The sequence below is a fragment of the Cyprinodon tularosa genome, unplaced genomic scaffold, assembly GCF_016077235.1.
Source record: "Cyprinodon tularosa strain WSP-4 unplaced genomic scaffold, ASM1607723v1 ctg18, whole genome shotgun sequence".
Classification (NCBI taxonomy): domain Eukaryota; kingdom Metazoa; phylum Chordata; class Actinopteri; order Cyprinodontiformes; family Cyprinodontidae; genus Cyprinodon; species Cyprinodon tularosa.
Window position 1 is genome coordinate 1,775,628 of NW_024038608.1, and position 22,208 is coordinate 1,797,835.

At 40.7% G+C, this 22,208-nt stretch overlaps 1 protein-coding gene across 15 annotated transcripts in view; it reads right to left on the reverse strand.

The window, feature by feature from the left end:
- dmd (dystrophin) overlaps positions 1 to 22,208 on the reverse strand; it is a 400,034-nt gene that overhangs the window by 53,355 nt on the left and 324,471 nt on the right. For 14 of the 15 annotated variants that reach the window (XM_038282138.1, XM_038282143.1, XM_038282134.1 and 11 more), the window contains 15 exons: positions 22,016 to 22,163; positions 20,894 to 21,019; positions 20,274 to 20,423; positions 20,065 to 20,163; positions 19,815 to 19,914; positions 18,692 to 18,861; positions 18,480 to 18,597; positions 18,203 to 18,414; positions 17,962 to 18,116; positions 16,429 to 16,618; positions 8,414 to 8,586; positions 8,149 to 8,305; positions 6,408 to 6,519; positions 2,501 to 2,769; positions 2,274 to 2,420 (listed from right to left, as the gene is read on the reverse strand). In XM_038282138.1, the coding sequence (XP_038138066.1) occupies positions 2,274 to 2,420; positions 2,501 to 2,769; positions 6,408 to 6,519; positions 8,149 to 8,305; positions 8,414 to 8,586; positions 16,429 to 16,618; positions 17,962 to 18,116; positions 18,203 to 18,414; positions 18,480 to 18,597; positions 18,692 to 18,861; positions 19,815 to 19,914; positions 20,065 to 20,163; positions 20,274 to 20,423; positions 20,894 to 21,019; positions 22,016 to 22,163 (2,326 nt within the window). Of the gene's footprint in view, positions 1 to 2,273; positions 2,421 to 2,500; positions 2,770 to 6,407; positions 6,520 to 8,148; positions 8,306 to 8,413; positions 8,587 to 10,721; positions 10,871 to 16,428; positions 16,619 to 17,961; positions 18,117 to 18,202; positions 18,415 to 18,479; positions 18,598 to 18,691; positions 18,862 to 19,814; positions 19,915 to 20,064; positions 20,164 to 20,273; positions 20,424 to 20,893; positions 21,020 to 22,015; positions 22,164 to 22,208 lie in introns of those variants that run through there. The other variant, XM_038282147.1, reaches the window with a different exon arrangement.

Consider the following 22,208-nt stretch of genomic DNA (forward strand, 5'->3'; position numbering starts at 1 on the left):
TTGGTAGACTAGAAAGGGAAAATTAAAAGCCTAAAGTTCCTCTAGCTACTGCAGCTCCAGTATGTTTGGCTCTCGTTTGTAGCGATCCACATTCCCTTCTAATTGTGTAATCTCTTTTTGGACATAGTGTTGCAACCTATGGCCACAACTGAGCAAAGAAACAGCTTGGTTTATTGTTGGCAACAACTGTAATGAACTTTTGTTCATGGCTAAAGAAAGGCAGATGTTTGCCTGAGTGCCAGGCATCTGCTCGGGTCCCAACTTCACAAAGAACGGCCTTCTGGTCCTGTCACTGATGTTGCATCCAGGAGTTCATTTCACCCAGCCGTGATTGGCTCCATCCGTCATATCCAGTTACGATCACCGTTTGACTTCCCGAACACCAACTGTGGTGGTTATTGTCGCTGACAGAAGCGCAGGCTGTTCTCCCTCTGAACACCAGCATCTCATCTTTCTGAAACCAGCACCTTTTAATCATCGCAGACGAGCAACTTACAGTAATTTACCAGGTACACCATATAGCAATGTGACAAAACATATCCCATTCATCCAGCAAATGTAAGGTTTTGTTTGTAAATGTAACATCTACTAATAGTTGAATTGAACATTATTAATTATTTTGGTCACAAATTTACAGTAATTGGTATCAAATGTGGGGCATTTATAGGTACAAACCAAATTCAACCAACCCAAGCTTAATGACGCCACTGAAGCAGTCAAGGAAACATGGCTGTGTTTGAAAGTATGGCTCCACCTTTAAATAACAGATTATGCTCGCCTGGTATTTCTGATGGACATGTGGAGCCTGCAGTTGGCGTCTGCAAACCTGTCTGAATCTGTTAGCGACTTGTCGCCTGGAGCCAGGGAGAAAAAATGTCTCAAATATTTACTGATGCAACAATGACCATCATCTTCATCCTCAGGTAAGTAAGTCTAGTAGTGTTCAAGGCAACATTAGTGTGGGGTTTTAACTTGAATAATTACAATTTTTATCGTCTTTGTTCTTTGATTGTTTTCAACAAATAACTTGGGACAATATTGGTTCAGATATGAAACTATGGATCCTTAGCTGAGTTTACCAGATGTTGGATCCAACATCTTCAGGCATGTTTAGCAAGAAGCAATAAATTGGCCATTTTTGTTGGCTTTATTAAGAATAAATATTTAGCAGTTAATTCTGATCTGGTCTTCTGATTGAAAAACTATAACTGAAGAAATATTAAGTTTGAATCCAGCTCTGCCGAATTGTAGGTGACGGCAAACAGGAAGCCTCTGATTGGTCAAATCTACATCCACTCTACACTATGCACATCTCCTGTTTGGTACCGTACCGGCTTGTTTTTTTTTGTATGACCGCCATTGTGGAAAACGACTTGTGAAGTTGGACCAACTAGAAGAGCGAGGTGTGCGAGAATGCTGGGACCCTTTTTCCACCTGGATCCCCGCTCTTTTTGGCCCTTATGTCCCTCCATTGTCGCACAAACTTGCACCCACTTCCTCGCCGCCTCAGTCCTATCTAGACCCACAGCTAGTTCGTGATAGTCTCTCTTGCGTTGTGGCGTGGAATAACATAGCGCAGACCATGCTTCAATATTGAGCATAAATCTTAAATGTCTGCGTCATACCTGCGACATGCTCACTGCGACACACTGCAGCGGGATTATAACCAGCCCTTAAGACAGTAAATTCAATCTTGCTAACAAGATCAACAGTCAGAGACCTCCATCCTCAACAAAGCGGAGTCTCCTTTTAATAAATTCACATTAGATATTGTAAATAAAGAGTCAACCAGAGGCCTTTTTCGCTTAAAACTTTTGCTAATTATTCATATAGTTAAATCTTAAAGTTGCCTGTATCGATCCGTTGCATCCTTATTCCTATGAAGTCAGGGTCACCACTGACATCTCTCACTTTTGGCTCCCTTGTTTAGCTTAAAGTATCGAAGCAAAATTAGACATTTTATAGCCCTCGGATCTTGGTGAACTTCAGCATGTCTGAATTAGCCAGCCTATTAGAGTAAAAAGTTTGCTTCAATATCCTCATTAAATGTTTTTACAGTTCCACCCTCACGAAAGAGACAACTTAACATTTTGATGGAAGGCATTCAGGCTATTATTCTACAAATGTGTAAGCTTCAAATTCTTCATTATATCCTGTATCCTACTTTAGGATACATATTTTGGCAACAAATTGCCTAATTCTAAGTAGAGGTTTCATAAGGGTTAAGTAAATGTGATTTATTCTTTTTTTGTTTCCTGTGTCTAAATGCCTACCTGTAGCCTTTTCCAGCGCATGTTGAGGTCTTCGATGCGTTCCAGGTTGCTAGTTGACAGCTGGATGTCAGATGGATCGAACGCGGCCGCCAACTGGTTCATATGTGTGACATCCTCCTTTATCAGATTTAACTCTTCCTGGAACTCCTTAACCAAAAAACAAAACAATAAATATCTAGAGATACATGCTGAAACCAAGATGTTAGCAGTGAGGAGGTGGTTTTGACCTTGACTCTGTCGATGTGTTCGGGTAAGGAGTCAATCAGCAGTTCTCCTACAGGTTCCCAGGCCTCCTTCACCATCTCTGCCTGCCTCAGCTGTGTATCCAGCTGATTTTCCGCTTCCTGCAGCTCCGCCAGTCTTTTCAAGGCCAACTCCAGCCTCCTCTGCCAGTCCGCAGAGTCGGCGTTCAGTCGGTCCCACTTGCTCAACACGTCATCCGCTTCTTTGCGCAACACCCGCCCCACGTTCTGAGCGCGCTCCTCTGGGCTGATATCTGATGTTTAAGACAAACAAGGCCCAGTAAAATAAATAAAACCCTCTAATTTATTGTGTCACATTTACAAACCACAGCTTGTTTTAGTTCCTCGCCAAAGAGTTGAACTTTACGACATTTTGCCCAAATACAATCCCAATGTCTAGTTCCATTCATTTGTGCATCTACAGAGTAGCTTAAAGGAATAGTACACCCAAAACATGATTAGCCTTCATTTTCTACTCACCCCCATGCTGAACAACACTCTGGAGTACTTTTTTGATATCTCAAATGCATCTGGAGATCTGGGAGGCTTCTTGCTGTCTGCTGACATTCAAATAATGGAGGTCTATGGCGCCAGAGACAGAAAGGTCCATAAAAGTCCACAAAAAACGTGTCAATATTCCTCCATACTGCTCGTCCAATGTAATCCAAGTGTCCTGAGTGGGTAGCATCCAGAATTTACTCGAAACGAAGTCATTTAGAACGTTTTAGAGCCTAAACAGTAGCGTATAGGATTTCCTAATAGCGCCCCCATGCGCGCTCACGATTCGACGGAAGCCGGCAGACCAAACCAGCGCATTCAGCTCGGCAAAGAACTCATGCTCTTCCTCAACACTGAAGTCCTCAGACATTTTTCTTTCGTTGTTTCTTTCTTTGCACAGGTAAACAGCACATTTCTTCTTCTACGCTTGCATTATCGGCAGAGCAGACGCTGAATGCGCACTTTCTTCCGGTTTGGTCTGCCGGCTTCCGTAGAATCGTAAGCGCGCATGGGGGCGCTATTAGGAAATCCTATACACTACTGTTTAGGCTCTAAAACGTTCTAAATGACTTCGTTTCGAGTAAATTCTGGATGCTACCCACTCAGGACACTTGGATTACATTGGACGAGCAGTATGGAGGAATATTGACACGTTTTTTGTGGACTTTTATGGACCTTTCTGTCTCGGGCACCATAGACCTCCATTATTTGAATGTCAGCAGACAGCAAGAAGCCTCCCAGATCTCCAGATGCATTTGAGTTATCAAAAAAGTACTCCAGAGTGTTGTTCAGCATGGGGGTGAGTAGAAAATGAAGGCTAATCATGTTTTGGGTGTACTATTCCTTTAAGCTCGTCGATTGTTTTTACATCTTGCCATGGATTTTCAAATGGAATCATCTCTTGTCTTTAACTAGACCAACATGTCACCAGATAGGGCTTTTACTTAAATCGGCTAGTTCTGACTGTATGTTAGGATCAGTGTCCTTTTGATGAGAGGCAATGCGTTTAGCTCTCCTTTTCCTGCCGAAATAAAGTTCCCCCACAGCATGATTCCATCACCACCATGTCTCACCCTTGTGTTTTTAGTTTTCGGGAACTCCTAGTACTCCCATTGCAGGCCAACAAGTTAGACTTTCACTTAATGCCTCGTAATAAACTGCAAACAGACTTCTAATGACTTTTTCCCCCTCTAACAGCTGCCTTCTTGCCAAAGATTTATTGAGTGCAGGAGAAACAGTTGTCCTGTGAACTCACTCTACGACCTGAGCTGTGAATATCTGCGGCTTGGCTGATGATTAATGGTCTATCAGTTTTTGGTGGACGCCCAAATCTTTTAAAGTCAAGTTATGCCTTAATCTATCTCCTTCAGATGACGGCTGGAACGGAGCTCCGAGAGGCGTTTAAAGGTGAGTTTTAGAACTTATTCTTATCCGACCCATCTTCTGCATCTCTTGATCTTCATGGTGTCGTCTCTCTTATAATACCTCAATAAAATAGATCAGATTCTGTTGTAGTTTGAGGAAATAGGCTTCTCAGGAAGGTATTCACACCCTGTCTGTTGAAGTTTGTCCTTTTTATGTGTCACCCAGCTCAGAGAACCACATGGGGGCGATAGAGCGGCCCCATGTCTGGAAGGGTCGCCTTCATACACTGGAATCCTCCTGTTCTTTCAGCGCTCTCTGAACATGCCTGAGTTGGCATTTTAACGATTTAATGGACCACGCTTTAAGCTTGGCTGGATGTGTAACCCGGGCTGCTGCCATGGTGCAAGCAGAGCTACAGGTAAAGCATCCGTCCCTGCGTCTCTGTGTGGACTTCCAGAAGCAGTTGTTACCAGGCTGTTACTAGGATTCACATTTTTTTATGTGTGAGCCATAAGAGACGGAGAGACACTTCTTACTCTCCTTTATGTCAGACTCACTGAATTAAGTTTATGTTTGACGGCTACGAGTCGTGAACTCTTTTTTTATTGTCTGTTTTGGCTTTTTGTCAGACATAATTGTTCAAGATTATCCAGAGTTTTAACGTCAAACAAACAAATTCACCACATTAAACTTTGATGAGGTGGACTCCCTTATGTTCTTTGTTTATAATGTGTTTAGCTTATGGTCTCAAACTCATTTCCTTTTCTCGTTTAACAAGAAAGGAAACAGTACATTAAATCAAGTCTGACTTTACTGGTCTATAAATTACAGATTTAATTAGGGCTCTCTTTTGGCTCATTAATATTTTACTACTTTTATTTGAATAATATGTTTTACATCTTGTTTTTGTTTCATTTGTAACGGTTCTATTTGTCATTGGAAGTCAAAATCACTAGGGGAGTAAGAAAAAAAATATTCTGCCAAAAATCTCAATATTTTATTGGTATTAATTCAAAATATGGACGAATAAATCTTAAATAAAAGAAATTCATTAATATATGTAAGTTAAAAAAAATACAAGAATAAAATTATATTATTATAATAGTATTGCAGTAATATTGTATCTTTATTTTTATTATTTTGTTTTTGTTATTTTACATCTTATTTTTAAATCTTTGACTTAGAATTTTTGCACAAGAATTTCAATGTATCTGACTGCTGGATACTGCTGGTATCTGACAAATGGGCAAATTAAAAAAACCTTGAAATTAAGTAAACATTACATTTATTTATTCATTTTAGCTAAAGCCCGATTCAAATATTATATATACCGGTACCATTTGTTAGTTAAAAAAAAAACAACAAAATGGATATCTAAAAAAATAATAAAACAACATTGAATATATAATTACAGTTACTTACCTTTAATGTATAATAGATATGGAGAGTAATTAAGTTAATATATGTATTTTTGCAGGTTAAAATGTTTGGGAACCCCTTCTCTAAAAGGTTGTGAGTTTTTTCCCCTTTTCGTTTTACAGTTTCCTTTTTTTTAGCTGATATGAAAATAATCAATTCATGCTTGTGGTTATAACAGGACAAAATGCAGAAATTAAATGTTAAGAATACTTTTCTAAGGTACAGTACTCCAGTGATTCCCTAAGTGGGAGTAGGGACCCCTGGAGGGTCGTTGGTGATGTGATCCATGAAGGCCCAAAATATGTCATGGAAAATGTCCCATGAAATAAGCAGATGAAACATTTATTTATTTATTCATTTAATATATGATGCAAATATTCCTATTATATTTGTATTAATAAATATACATTAAAATTATAAATTGCACAATGAAGTAATTAAATGTCCCGTTAAAAAACTTAAAAAATACTTTGAAAGGATGAATTGAATAATAAAATGTTATGTAAAAGAACAGTATAGATCTAATTCCCATTATATTTAAATGTATAAGTAAATAAACAAAGTCAAGTAACTCTATGTACTAATTTTTGTTCAGATATCTGTGCGTTACCTCTCAGTTCAGGTGATGGAGTCTCTCTAGGCAGTTCAGAGAGGAAGAGTCCCACATCATCCACAGCCTTGGTCACCACTGGATCCTTGGCCCTCAGCTCCATTCTGAACCCCTAGGGGACACAAACCCTTTCATTCCTCATATCTGCTTAAACCAGAGGTGCCTCCAAATATTCTTGATCTCTGAACAAGAATATTCTCCACCTGTGTTGACTAAGCTGAATGTTTTCTCCTACTTAATTCGCTGTCTTTATATCTGGACAGAGTTCTTTATTTGATATATAATGAAAAAACAAAACAAAGACTTAACTGCAGATTTCTAAGGTTCTCTATGTGTTTATGTCATTGGTACGACAGCTGTGACATGCACAGGCATTCATAGTATCGTAGGATCAGTACAAATCTGTGGTCCATACAGGGTTCTGAATAGTAATGATAATTTGGTGCCGATGATCTTTTTAAACATAACACCTGCCTTGGAACCCCAAAGATAAGCTTCCTAACAAGGAATCAGTTCTAGTTTGTTTTCCAAGCCAAGCCAGGGGTTCCCAAAGTGAGGGTCTGGACCCACTGAGGGCTCGAAATACTCTATGGCAGGGGTCTTTAATGTTTTCCAGGCCAAACTGATGGCGAGATGGAGCGGGGACCCCCTAATTATATATATTGAATGAAACTGTTATATCAAACTGGTCCTATAGTCACTGTATTACAGATAAATCAATGTAATGTAAGTAATCCCTCCCTGGGATTATTAAAGTATTTCTGATTCTGATTCCTGGTTGATGGGACAGGTGTTGTTAATGAAACGGTCCCCAGTTTGAAAGAGCTCCTGTGTCGCTGAATGTGTGCATTGATGACTGAAAGACATCTTCTGCCTCCATTTATCTGTTTACTACAGTATGTTGAATTCAAGTTAATGTGGATTTAAAGACATTTCAATTAGTGGAAAAAACTGCAGGGTGGAATATAAAAAAAGTCTAATCTACAAAAAAACGTTTGCGACCCCCATGCAGTACCTCTGTGGACCCCCTAGGGGTCGCGGACCCCCTGTTCAAGACCTCCGCACTATTTGGTGGGTCTATATATATGTATAAAACAATATGGATATGGAATATGTGGTATATGTAAAGACAAAATTTATCAGAAAAAAAAAAAATGTCTCAGGAAATAATATTAATCTATCATAAAATAAAGTTTTTACATAGAACAACATTTATTAATCTAAACAGTATTCAAATATTAAATATGTCATTAAATTGTGAAAGTAATTATTAAATAATTAATTGTCCAATTAAATAAATAAAAAAAACATCAGTAAATTTCATGTAAAACAATATATTTCATTGAAACCTGATATAATTTTCTTCATTTTATATGTAAAAATAAATATAGACTAAAGAAATGAAGTTAATATACACATTTTTAAGGGTTCTCAAATCTGTTGCATTGATGTTTTTTGAGGTCACAGGATAAAATCTTTGGAAACCTCTGGTTTAAGGCAAGTGTCTGGGCCTGCGTTTATGAGGTGTAATAAAAACAAAACCAAACAGGTAGAAAATGGGAAAAGGTTAATAAGGACAAATCATAAAACTCTTAAACTAAGATTTTCCTCACTGTCTCTTTTAATCATTCTTGGCTGCTTTTTTTGTACTACTGGATCTTTAATTTAATTCCCACTGATGAAAACATCAAATATCTCCTTGTTAATCTGAGACATAAGCTTGTGTGGCGTTTCCTCCTACTCTGTGGGTATCCAGCTGGGTCTGCACGGTGGGGACGTCGCCCCCTACAGGCTTCTCCTGCTCCAGCTGTTGACTTTTGAGCCTCAGCCAGTTGAGCAGCTCCTGCAGTGACATGTGGAGCCTCTTCCAAGGAGCCATCTCAGAGTCCAGCTGTGACCTACCACACAAACACAAGCAGGATATTTCTTCCCTTCTACCTTTCTCCACATTCAGAGCGAAACATTTCCACAGCTGCGATCTTTCTGTACTCCAGGTTGTCGCTCACCTCATGCTGAGAGTTTTGCTGCGCAGGTCGTTCCAGCGGTGCCTCATGTTGTCCAGACGTCTGTGGAGGAGGACGCCGTCCTCGGAGTCCGTCAGAGAGGTCAGAATCCTCTCGCCGTTTTCATTCAGGGAGTAATACAGCTCCTCATGACCGTCAACCTCTGCTTGGAGGTCCTGGTTTAACATGAAGAGACATAAGATATAACTTCCATAAGGACGCTTCTGATTTCCTTGGTCATTTTTACGTTTCAATTCGGACCCTCTACTGACATTCTATGATAAGTGTACAATTAATCTAATTAATCAGAACTGGTAGGTTTTTATGCGATTACTTTTACCTCATATAATAGGTAACAACATGAGCAAACAATATATTGCAGAAATAATGAAGTAACATCTCACTACATCAACCAAGGAGTTCAAGTCTGGATCCCCCAAATGGAAAATGAAATGAAGATGGCGAGTTAAAGGACAACTCAGCCCAAAATAGACTTCTCCATACTAATAATAATAATAATACATTTTATTTGTATTGCACTTTACATTTAAAAAAAAATCTCAAAGTGCTACAAAATTCATAGTTAAAACAGAACTAAACTTCATACTAAATTGAAATCTGACAAAGGAAAATATTTTAGTTATAAACATAATTGAATTAAAATAGTTGAGACAAAATTTTTGTTTTCTTTAACAGTGTACAAAAGTATCTTGTTTTAAATGACAAGTTTTTTTTAATCAGGAACATGTTAAATGTATGTGTGACTGTAAATTACCCAATCTTTCATTCTCATAATTTTAAATAAGGGGCAAGGGAGTAACCAGAACCACCTGTTTAACAGCACAGTCTCACCCACCACCCAAAAACATAGGGCTATATCAGAAATGACCATGACATTATTTAAACAAAGTGAAAAATATCCTGACAGTATGTCAGAGTGAAATAACCTGTCTTTTAATTATATTTTGAACCCTCTGTGTTCATAATTTTTTATTTTGTACCATCAATCTTGGCAAATTGAATAAAGAGATTGGAGCCACTTCGGCTAAGAAGTCCAAAAGAAATTCACAGTTGAAAAAAATCAGAGCTTCTCTTTACATTTGTGTTGCAAATTCCAATCAGGGACTAGATGTGGCTGAGAGCTGCAGTGTAGGAGGCAGCAAAGACCAGTTTTTAGAAATCAAAATGGAAGATAGAGAAGGGTGGAAGTGGAAAGTGGGGTTTATGGGTGGCTTTTAAAAAGGTCGTTATAATTAAGCCCTTTTTATCATCCTAACTCCAGCACAGACAATGACCATCTGCCGCCTTCTTTGTGCACTATGCCTGCCCAGCGGGCTTCTCCGTTGTACCGCTGTCCTCCTTCCATCTAGAGGCTAACCTTGGCCAACCACAGGCTCTACCAGCTTTGGCGCCATTTTCCCATAGGACTTCTCCAATGTACCGCTGTCCTCCTATCTTTAGAGCAGGCATGCCCAATGTCGTTCCTCAAGGAACGCCGTCCTGCAGGATTTAGAGGTTTGCTTGCTCTAGCACAGCTGATTTTCATTGATGGCTGATTAACAGGCATTTGCTGAACTGCAATCATCAGAATCAGCTGATGAATTATGATGAATTGGGAGAAAAATTTCTAAAACCTGCCAGACAGCGGTTCTTGAGAACCAACATTGGGCATGCCTGCTCTAGACGTTAGCCCTAACAGCTCTGGCCCGTCTTCCCCGTAGGACTTCTCCAATGTACTGCTGTCCTCCTCCCGACCAGCCCCTGCTTCCGCCCTGTTCTGGTGTTCTGTCTGTCCAGCAGACTTCATCGATCTTCTACTTAGCTCCATAGGGCGGATGGCTGTACCCAGTTCTGGTGCTCTCTCTACTGGTGTTCTGCAGTCCACCTCTCAGCTGCAGAACACCATCTCACCTTCTTTCTGCTGTCCAACGCGGGTCACTGGCCAGGAGAATTTCAAGGCAAGGAAGACGAAAACTGACAAAAAGTCATGAAACCACCCTTTTCGCGCCTTACCAAACTCAATTAGACCCAATGTAAGTCAGTCTTGCGATTATGAAGCAGGACAATGACCTAAAGAACCTTTGAACATAAAATCATAATTTAAACCCATTTTTTTGTTACATTTACATCTTAGGTATGTGTATTAAAGATGGTCTACTTATCTGAAGCATTTAAAAGAACAGAAGAAATGAGGTAAACACTTATTCAGACCTAATTATGACAGTTTTACCATTTTAAACATGTTTCTAGATGTCATATCTGTAATGTTCTGTTTTCCCTAAAGAGTGGAGGTTAATCTGTAGACTCCAACCTGAACTTGGTAGACTCTCCTACGCAGCATCCTGCAAACTCTCGCAACACGAAGAAGAAACTAGATGTTAAGATGCAGAGGGGTCGCCATGTTTTCCTCTTTTCTTTTTGAAACAAGCTCCCTGTGTGGCTGTATGAAAAATGCCCTCCGCTGAAACGTGAGCGAGACTCTTGGAGATACGAGGAGAAGGGAGGGTGGGTTCGGCAAAGGAAGAGGGAGAAAAAGAGACAAAGTTGGGCAGGGTAAGTTAGTGAGAACACAGAGTGGGTGAGGAGTAGATAGGAGGAGGGAAGAGGACATGAAAGCAAGAAGAAAACGATGAGTGAGCTCGTTTTCCAATTAAACCTTATCTGCGTGTGGCGTTGTAGCCCCGGAGAGAGTGTGCGCACTCTCTGGATGCTACAGCTGCCATAATAATTGGACACAGAAGACTATCTCAGTGCTGCACACACAGCACTGCCTGTTGGACTGACAGAACTCCTGATGTGTGCGTGAAGAGGGATTAAAAGCAGAAATTTAGTGTTTCAAATTTGCTTCTCAAGATGCGACGTGCAAGTGTTTCCGAGCTTTAAGCACGCCAACAAAGAGATGGTGTCAGGGTCAGAGTATGTCCTCTCTGCAGACAGAGGCCACCATTCAACACCCACGATGCAGCGGGGGAAAACTTTCCATACGTCAGGCAGGCCGTGAGCGACCAATGAAACCTCTTAGTGCTTCCGAATCAGCATTGCTGTCATACCAAGCAGGGCAGAGAATTGTGTTCTTGTTTTTATGCTTTCCTATCTTTTTTTTTTTCGCAGCATGACTTCCTAATCAACCACCGGGCTGAGCTGTGAGGACATTATCTTCTGGGATGGCGTTTGATGTCAGCTTTATGAGCAAAACGAACTAAAATGAACTCAAATCAAACTGCATATTTAAAGTTTTGCCACATATTCTCAATTAGGATGACGTCTGGCGTTTGACTAGGCCATTCTGGCACTAAAATCTTCACATTAGGGCCTACTGTGTTAGAACAAATGGTCTCGTTCAGAGCCCTCCATCCAAAAATATTGATGGAAACTGAAGTGGAAGAAGAAACTGTGGTAGGAAAAGGTGCAAAAAAGAAAAGTTCAGTTAAAGTGCAACTCTGTTCAGCACATTAAGAGCCACTATAATGAAGGTTTATCCATAAACTCGTCTATTTCCTGGTGACAAACCACTCCTGGATCAGAACACCAGAAGCATCATGAGAAGCTGGAGTGCTGCTCGATGGTGCAAAGTCTCTAGTTTCAGAGGAGAGCTATGCTATTTGCTGGTGTTGTTCCACTGTTGGTTAAAAGGTCTACAGTCACCAAAACCAGAGGCCCATACCACAAGCTAAACAAAAACAGATTACTTCCATCCTATCCTGTCTAACCAATCTGCAACAATGGCAATCAGGATCAGTGGTACCACGAAGCTGGCCATCAACTCGCTAACTCAATCCAGCTTTAAATGATCATGGATTAGCACATACAGGTGCTGGTCATAAAATTAGAATATCATGAAAAAGTAGATTGATTTCAGTAATTCCATTTAAAAAGTGAAACTTGTATATTATATTCATACATTACATACAAACTCATATATTTCAGATGTTTATTTTGTTTAATTTTGATGATTACAAATGACAACAAATGAAAATCTCAAATTCATCATATCAGAAAATTAGAATATTACTGAAGACCAATAAAAACAAAGGATTTATAGAAATGTTGGCCAACTGAAAAGTATGAACATGAAAAGTATGAGCATGTACAGCACTCAGTATTTAGTTGGGCCTCCTTTGGCCTGTATTACTGCAGCAATGCGGCGTGGCATGGAGTCGATCAGTCTGTGGCACTGCTCAGGTGTTATGATAGCCCAGGTTGCTCTAATAGTGGCTTTTAGCTCTTCTGAATTGTTGGGTCTGGTGTATTGCATCTTCTTCTTCACAATACCCCATAGATTTTCTATGGGGTTAAGGTCAGGAGAGTTTGCTGGCCAATTAAGAACAGGGATACCATGGTCCTTCAACCAGGCACTGGTATCTTTGGCACTGTGTGCAGGTGCCAAGTCCTGTTGGAAAATGAAATCTGCATCTCCAAAAAGTTGGTCAGCTGCAGGAAGCATGAAGTGCTCTAAAACTTCCTGGTATGTGGCTGCGTTGACCCTGGACCTCAGAAAACACAATGGACCAACACCAGCAGATGACATGGCACCCCAAACCATCACTGACTGTGGAAACTTTACACTGGACTTCAAGCAACGTGGATGAAGTGCCTCTCTTCTTTTCCTCCAGACTCTGGGACCTTGATTTCCAAAGGAAATGCAAAATTTACTTTCATCAGAGAACATGACTTTGGACCACTCACCAGCAGTCCAGTCCTGTTTCTCTTTAGCCCAGGCAAGACGCTTCTGACGCTGCCTGTGGTTCAAGAGTGGCTTGACACAAGGAATGCGACAGCAGAAACCCATGTCTTTCATACGTCTGTGTGTGGTGGTTCTTGAAGCACTCACTCCAGCTGCAGTCCACTCTTTGTGAATCTCCCCCACATTTTTGAAGGGGTTTTGTTTCACAATCCTCTCCAGGGTGCGGTTATCTCTCTTGCTTGTACACTTTTTTCGACCACATCTTTTCCTTCCCTTCGCCTCTCTATTAATGTGCTTGGACACTGAGCTCTGTGAACAGCCAGCCTCTTTAGCGATGACCTTTTGTGTCTTGCCCTCCTTGTGCAAGGTGTCGATGGTCGTCTTTTGGACAACTGTCAAGTCAGCAGTCTTCCCCATGATTGTGTAGCCTATAGAACTAGACTGAAAGACCATTTAAAGGCTTTTGCAGGTGGTTTGAGTTAATTAGCTGATTAGAGTGTGGCACCAGGGGCCATCAATTTTGAACCTTTTCACAATATTCTAATTTTCTGATATGATGAATTTGAGATTTTCATTTGTTGTCATTTGTAATCATCAAAATTAAACAAAATAAACATCTGAAATATATGAGTTTGTATGTAATGTATGAATATAATATACAAGTTTCACTTTTTAAATGGAATTACTGAAATCAATCTACTTTTTCATGATATTCTAATTTTATGACCAGCACCTGTATAAAGGGGCGGGTTCAAGTTAGCAGACAAAAATCACACACATGACTGCAGTAGGGAGAGCGCCGTATTTCTCCTGTGAGGAACAGAAACTCGTCTTAAAGAAACACGAAGAGAAAACACATGTCTTAATGAAAAGTCAAACGCAGTGGCGGCATGAAAGAGACACCAAATGAATTGGCAAAGGATTGCTGACTAATTTAAAGAGCAAGTTACACTTCAGCGTCATTTAACTCGGACTGTATCCCAGTCACTGTACTGCATATTAATTGCGTTCCCCTCAGGAGTGAAGAAGAGTTGGGAGCAGATAAAAAACAAAACATAATTTCATCTGGTTAGAGGGAGTTTTTAAATCAATAATGTTTGGACCAGAATAAAGCTGGAAGCTTATGGCACGATTACATCATATTAATAGAAGAAGGGATCAGTCTGAGTGAAATCAGCCTGATTTTTTGAGCTGTGTCAGAACTGTAACGGGACATGCGGCATGCAGGTGGCGCAGTGGTTAGCGTGCACAACCCATGTATGGACGCCTTAGTCCATGACGGAGGCGACCCGGGTTCCAATCTGGCCTGTGGTCCATTACCGCATGTCTCTCCCCCTCTCTCATACCCCCTTTCCTGTCAGCCTACTGTTGAAGAAAGGAGCCACTAGTGCCGTAAAGAAAAAGAAGTTGGCGGGACAAATGGTAAAAATCTACTCTGCTTTTAATATAGTGAAAGTCCTCAAACGCAGCCTGGCGATTTACCATTTTTCCTTCTCATTAATATGACTACAGCAAACAAGAAGCATATACAGTGAGTAAAATAAGTATTTAAAAACCCTGCTATTTTGCAAGTTCTCCCACTTCAGAAATGATGGATGGTTCTGAAATTGCCATCGTAGGTGCATGTCCACTCTGAGAGACAATAAAAAAAAAAGAAAACCCAGAAATCAAAATGTATGATTTTGTAACTATTCATTTGTATTATACAGCTGCAAATAAGTATTTGAACACCTGTCTATCAGCTAGAATTCTGACCCTCAAAGACCTGTTAGTCTGCCATTAAAATGTCCACCTCCACTCTATTTATTCTCCTAAATTAGATGCACCTGTTTGCGGTCATTAGCTAAATAAAGATACCATTCCATCTCATATAATCAGTAAGAATCCAACCACTAACATGGCCAAGCCCAAAGAGCTGTCCAAAGACACTAATGACAAAGTTGTAGACCTCCACAAGGCTGGAAAGGGCTACGGGGAAATTGCCAAGCGTATTGGTGAACAAAGGTCCACTGTTGGAGCAATCATTAGAAAATGGAAGAAGCTTAACATGACTGTCAATCTCCCTCAGACTGGGGCTCCATGCAAGATCTCACTTCAGGGGGTCTCAATGATCCTAACAAAGGTGAGAAATCAGCCCAGAACTACAGGGGAGGAGCTGGTCAATGACCTGAAGATAGCTGGGACCACTGTTTCCAAGGTTACTGTTCGTAATACAGTAAGGATGGTAGCAAAATGGTTTGGGGGGGTTTTCTGCACATGGGATAGGGCGACTGCAATGGCATAACTATCTGTAAGCAGAGACTGCAGTTGCTTAGGGGCCCACAATCTCTTAGGGGTCCTGTCACTGACATCTGGTTGGCCCCCTACGCAATTTTGGACTAGGACGTCTCTTTGCAAATGTAATGGTGCGAAAAATTCCTCTTAAACCCAAATAAAACTGAGTTGACTGACCGGACCTTATTTCTACCGCAACACATGCCAGATTTCCAACATGATGCTGGGTGGAGCATTTTCTAGGGTTCAGATCAATCCTGAAAGCTAGCGTGCCCCGGAGCAGGTTTCCCCTTTAGGGTAAGTCACCATGGCAACCAGCGATGCTAACCCAGTAATCCTGCTTCGTGGTACAGGCCCCTGGTTTTATGTCCATATTATCATGTTTGATTGGTCAATTTTCCACAGAAACTTTGTTCATTGACAGTGAATCAAAGTTAGCCAAACAAACATAATTAAACAATAAAAATCAACCATCTTGAATAAATAGTACTCTGAATATAAAACAATAGAGGAAAGACAAGAAGGAGTCTTATTTAAAAGCAGCGCTGCCACATGCTGCCCTCCCGCCATGCTGTCCTTGCAAAATAATTTTCTCTCTGCCCACACAGCTCGACAGCCGAGTGCTTCTCTATTATTAATGCAGGGGCATTTTTTTCTCTTTTATATATAAACATAGAAAATATGCTGCACTAATATCCTGACTCATCCAAAGGCAATCAGTCATCACCTAATGACGGCTGACAGGTGTGTTGAAAAACAGATAATCCTGCTAAAGCCTGTATCTGGGGGGGATAACACGTAAAACTATGGTGGATGGAGAACTGAAACTAATTTAGTTTGTAGAAACATCTTAGAAGCAGCTTTTTTTCGCCCTGATTAGATCCTCCACTGATAACATGTGGAGCTGTGTTGATCTTTATTGCTTTAAGGAGACTGTAAATAACCAGGTTATTGAGTTACATCCTAAATCTACGTGACCAGGAGCCCCCCTCCCACAGCGGAGATCAGCAGCCGGTGGAGCAGGATTATAAGCCTTAATGAAGAGGACATGTGTCCCTACCTTCCACTGAGCCAGCAGCCTCTTGGCAGCCTCAGGCTGCTGCTGCAGCCTCTCCTTGTTAGTGGCATCTATTAAAACATTGCAGGTGGTCTCCGCCTCCGTCAGCCAGCTGAGGAACTTCTCCAGATCCAGGTAGAACTGTTGGAGCAGCTTTAGACCAGCTTCCACGGCTGCTTCTCGGTCTGAAACTCTGGGAATGCAGACAGTTCAGAGAAATTAGGACTTTACTCAAAAGAAGCATTTTTATGAATCTTATTATTAAATTTAACACACAGCGGCTGAGTTTTGCCTGTTTTATATGTACTTTTTTTTTCTTTGTGTCCCATTCTGCCAATATACACTACCGTTCAAAAGTTTGGAGTCACATTGAAATGTCCTTCATTACTATTTAATGAAGATGCCAGTTGGGGACCTGTGAGGCGTCTGTTTCTCAAACTAGAGACTCTAATGTACTTATCTTCTTGCTCAGTTGTTCAACGCGGCCTCCCACTTCTTTTTCTACTCTGATTAGAGCCTGTTTGTGCTGTCCTCTGAAGGGAGTAGGAAATCTTCAATTTCTTAGCAATTTCTCACATGGAATAGCCTTCATTTCTAAGAACAACAATAGACTGTCGAGTTTCAGATGAAAGTTCTGTTTTTCTGGCCATTTTGAGCGTTTAATTGACCCCAAAAATGTGATGTTCCAGAAACTCAGGCTGCTCAAAGGAAGGTCAGTTTTGTAGCTTCTGTAACGATCTAAACTGTTTTCAGATGTGTGAACATGATTGCACAAGGGTTTTCTAATCATCAGTTAGCCTTCTGAGCCAATGAGCAAACACATTGTACCATTAGAACACTGGAGTGATAGTTGCTGGAAATGGGCCTCTATACACCTATGTAGATATTGCACCAAAAACCAGACATTTGCAGCTAGAATAGACATTTACCACATTAGCAATGTATAGAGTGTATTTCTTTAAAGGTAAGACTAGTTATAGTTATCTTCATTGAAAAGTACAGTGCTTTTCCTTCAAAAATAAAGAAATTTCAATGTGACCCCAAACTTTTGAACGGTAGAGTAGCTCTGGGAATCGATGTCCCAAACTAGATAACAGCCTAACAGATTTGCTTTTACAAGTGGACCATTATGGTCGTTGCCTTCATGTTCAGCTTGGCAATTATATATGAAACTTTATTGAAAGTTAGAAGAAGTAAGGGGGGAAAGAAACATAAGAGGTAGAAAAGAGAGGGGAGAGGAAAGAGACGACAAAAACAAAGAAACCAAAACAAAACGGCAAAAAACAACACAAAAGATATACAGTAACTGTGGGGAAAAAGTAGTGGCTTATTGTTTGGAAGATACGGTAAATTGATTTAACATTGGTTTTATGTTTGATAGTCATATGATCTTATAGGTAATGAAAAATGTTTTATTTGAATAAAAAAAAAATCTTATTTTTTAATCCAGCTGGCCATGTCCTGCCATGCATCATGCCATCTTCCAGATCAGCTTTCTCACAGCCAAACAGACTCTTGATGTGTTTCCATGGTTACCGTTTGTTAATGTGCGTCCACGTGGCCATCATGCTGTCGTTGACTTGGGTGACCTTGTGCGTGTCGTCGTTGGCGTACAGCGTCAGCAGTTTGTCGGCCAGCGCGTTCGTTTCATCCACCTGACCCTGCCACTGCTTCAGGTCCTTCATGAAAGCCTGCAGAGGAACGGCAAACAAAAAGAAGTGATCTTATTACTGACGCCAACAGACCGGCTAACCGTCCCAACGTTCATGATCTTCACCCTCAGATCTGCGTGTTGTTTCTTCAGCGCGTCCGCCGTGTACGTGATCTCCTGCCATGATTCCAGCCTCCCGCTAGCCTGTTTGATCAGATAGTCCGCCTCCTTCTTTGCGTCAAGCCAGTTTGTGGAGTCCTGCAGCATGTTGAGGATTTGCTTGAGTCTGTCTGACAGTTTGGTCTGAGAGTCCTCCCAGTGGGTCTGGAGCTTTTCAACTGTGGAGGAAAAAGGATGAGACACTAGTAGAAAAATTTAATTTTTTCGTTTTCATAAGGCTTACTGCGTTCGGTGATAGCGTTGCGTGTGTCCTGGTTGCTGGTCTTGTTCTTCAGATTTTGTGCTGCTGTAACTTGTTTCTCCAGTAGAGGGTGACGTTTGTCGAGCTCCTGCAGAGATGCCTGGAAGCAAGTGACTCAATTTCATGTTTGAAAAAAGGAAACTTATTCATGCCCCCTTGCATGTTCCACCCAGTCGATGCTGTGATACCCTCACCTTCAGTTGGCTTATATTGTCGTTGATGTCGTCCAGGTCAGCCACCACCACTCGCTTGTTTTGAACCATGTTATCCAGCATCTTCAGCCAATCTGTGAGCTCAGCCCAGGATTTGTTGAACTGCTGCAGCGCAGCTGATTCGGCCTGGGAGCTTCCCGCATGGGCTTCATCTGGAGAAAGATTAGGAGATGTTTCAAAAGGAGGAGAATTAACCCTTACCATCAATGAAAAGCTCAGGCAACAGCAGCGCTAATCAGAGAGCTGGATAACTCTGGATGGGCTACAGAGCCTGAAGCAAACTACTAAGAAAACCTTTAGGAGGGACGTTTGCTACAAACCATGTAGGAGGAACATCTTACCCGAAGAAGAATGTTCTCTATTCAAACAGAAACTGAGTTTATGTGGAGGAAACTAGAACTCAATCCGGACACGTCATTTTAAGGTGAAACTCAGTGGTGGCATGCTGTGGTTTGTTTAGCAACAAAATGAGTTTTTAAAGTAAATACGGATTACAGATGAAGGACCCTTAATGTACAACTAATATCAACAGGTTTTGTTTTTTACAAATATTTTGGCTTCTGACTCACAGAATGGTACCAGAATGATCTCAGAACCCAAACTTTTGGTTGGAATACAAACATTTCTAGAAAAAAACAGCATCAGCAATCAGTCTATTTGGTTTAGTCCATTTAATAATAATGTTCTGATATCTTAAAAAATAAATGCATCATGACCATTTTTATTATTTAATTTCTATAAAGGATCTCCAGGCACCATACTTGTATATCTGGGAACCCAACTTTGGGAGTCAAATTGGTCCCTGATATGCACTGCTGAGTCTTTGGGTCCGTTGTTTTTGAGCTTTTTCTCCCCCCGTTTACATGATAAAAATGACAGAGCAATAACAAATATTACAAAAAAAACATTTCCAACAAATCTAACAAAAGATATTAACAACAGAAACGGTGATGTCCTGCATGTAGTAAATAAAGAAGGAAAAAAAATGATGAAAATTGTTTTGATTTTGCCTCTTTATCTTGTTAAATAACTCACTGCTTGCATCAACACTCTCTAGTGAGGAAAACTGACTTTTATTGAATTAGTACCGATTTCTTAGACTTACAGGCTTTTTTGGAGACGAGCAGAGCAGCCGTCCTTTCCTTATGCTTCTGCAGCAGCTCCAGAATCACCGTCCAGTCCTCCCTTAGCTTGCCGTATTTCCCCTGCAACACATGAATAATACACATGAAGCAAGCTAACAGTGGCGCTCAGCATGAGCGTCTATGAATGCCATCAAGGGATGAGAACAATCAACTGACAAAATCATAGAAGTTTCATGGAAAAACCAGGTGATCACATCATGTTTTACTGACCTTATCCGGCCATCCTGCAGGCGTCTCCTTGTACAGACGATCCGCTCGCTCCAAAACAAACTCCACCTCTGGCTTCTTCAGCTGAACGTCCTCAATAAGCTGTCACAACAGAAAAGTACAAACTTATTTCAAATGAAAACAACATCTCCTTGACATTTGTTGGCAACATTTAGTAAGAAAGGCATATAAAAAACAAAAAGAGGGCGTACTCTGGGTGGTGGTTCCTCAGGACTTTGCTCCAGCTTGGCTCTGGTACTTGATGCCCAGGCTGACAGGTCCTCCAGCTCACCCTGGACCTTCAGAAGCTCCTTTAATAGACCTTCAATCTCCAGCTGACGCTCAGGCAGAGCCTTGGACACCTAAAGGAAGACTCCCTGTTAGTACTATTGACAGATCAACACCGGCTTCATTAAAACAAAGCGGTAAACAATCTGACAGCATGTTGGACCGACATACCCCGTCTGTTACTGATAGTTTAACATCTCATCTTTTATTTTTTTAGAAACCTAATAGGTTTATGTTCAGTTATATCTTAATATATATATATATATATATATATATATATATATATATGATATCAAGTTTAATAATGTGTAAGAAAAAATATTTTATCGTTATATTGTAAAAAATATTAAGGTCTCTAATTTAATCCTCCTGACAGAAGAGAGGGAGAAAAAAAAAGTCCACTTATCAGTTAATTGTTAGCTGATTGATAACATCAGTGGAGTTTAGATGAATTCATGAATGAATAACTTGCATCCCCGGTTTGGATCCCAGATCTCTTCAGTTCAGCAGTGACGCCGTGACATTGAGGCTCCCGGCCGCTTACCTGAGCCCAGCGAGTGTTGATTCCTCTGATGTCTTTGTGCCTCTCAGCAGGAAGGGTTAGCATCTTATGCTTGGCATTCAGATAATCCATCGTCACCTTCTTCCCAGGAAGCTCCTCCACACGCGTCTTAAACACAACAGGGAAAAAAATCCTTTAATTTAGCTACTGCAGCTCAGAGGCCAGAACAGTTGCTTGTGGAAGGATACAGACCTTTCTAGACCTACCGACACATGGATGCACCATATTGGCCCGAATATAAGACAAAGTGTGAAAATGTGGGGTTGTTTTATAATCGGGGTCTAACCATTTATACAGGCTGACAGTTGTCTGGAGTCGCTACATGAACCTAACAGCAGAGGGCGCCAGTTTTTCCTAAAGCCAATGACCTGACTGTGGCTGGGGTCATCTTTCTATCACAACAGAGAAGAAGCGATAAGGCTGCTACAGATGGAGAATTACAGCCCAGAACAGATTGGATCAAAAGTCAGACAACTTTGGAGACATTTGAGGAGGAGTTATTTTTTAAATAATGGTATTTAACATAGTGGAGGGATCATACAACTCATAGGCAGCAAAGAAATACAGAGTTGGAGAGTGCAATGTCAGAAGATGGAACGTTCAAAAGCACCTGAAAAATGCAAACAGCAAAATAAAACCTTATTAAAAAACTGCAGAGCTGCAGGGTGACAGTTGGAGTGACAGCGACGTCTGTGAGTAAAAGCCTCACGCAGGTTTTTGAGACGGTCGGTGAGGAAAGTTCAGATTGCAATCGAGTTGAAGTGTTGCAAGATTTCAATTAAATGTGTCATTACTATGTTTTTTTATGCTTTAATTGCACTAATCTTTCAATAAAATATTATTTAAATGAAATTCTTAGCACTTCAGTATAAAATTGTTTATTTAAACCAAATAAATTTGTTTTTTGTCTTTTTGTTTTGTTCCTAAAAACTGGTCCTAAAAGAAGAGGGTGTCGCCTTATTATCGGGGTCGTCCTATATTCGGGTCAGTACAGTATATCCTTTCAAACCCTGATGCCATCAGAGCTACGATATCCGACAGATTTAACTTAATATTCTAAATAAAAAGGCATTATTCTTGGGATTAGATATTTATTCATGCTACCTGGACTTTGTTTAAAGTGTCTCTGATGTGCTGCGGTTCTGCAGGGTGTAGAGGGATGCTCAGCACACCCTCCGCCTTATCCAGCCAACCCAGCATGGAGCCCATATCCTCCTCCAGCTCTGCGGCGGCTGTACGAGCCTCAGATGACCTGCAGGAAACAAAGAAAAAAAAAGACAGCTCTTCATTTGTGTTG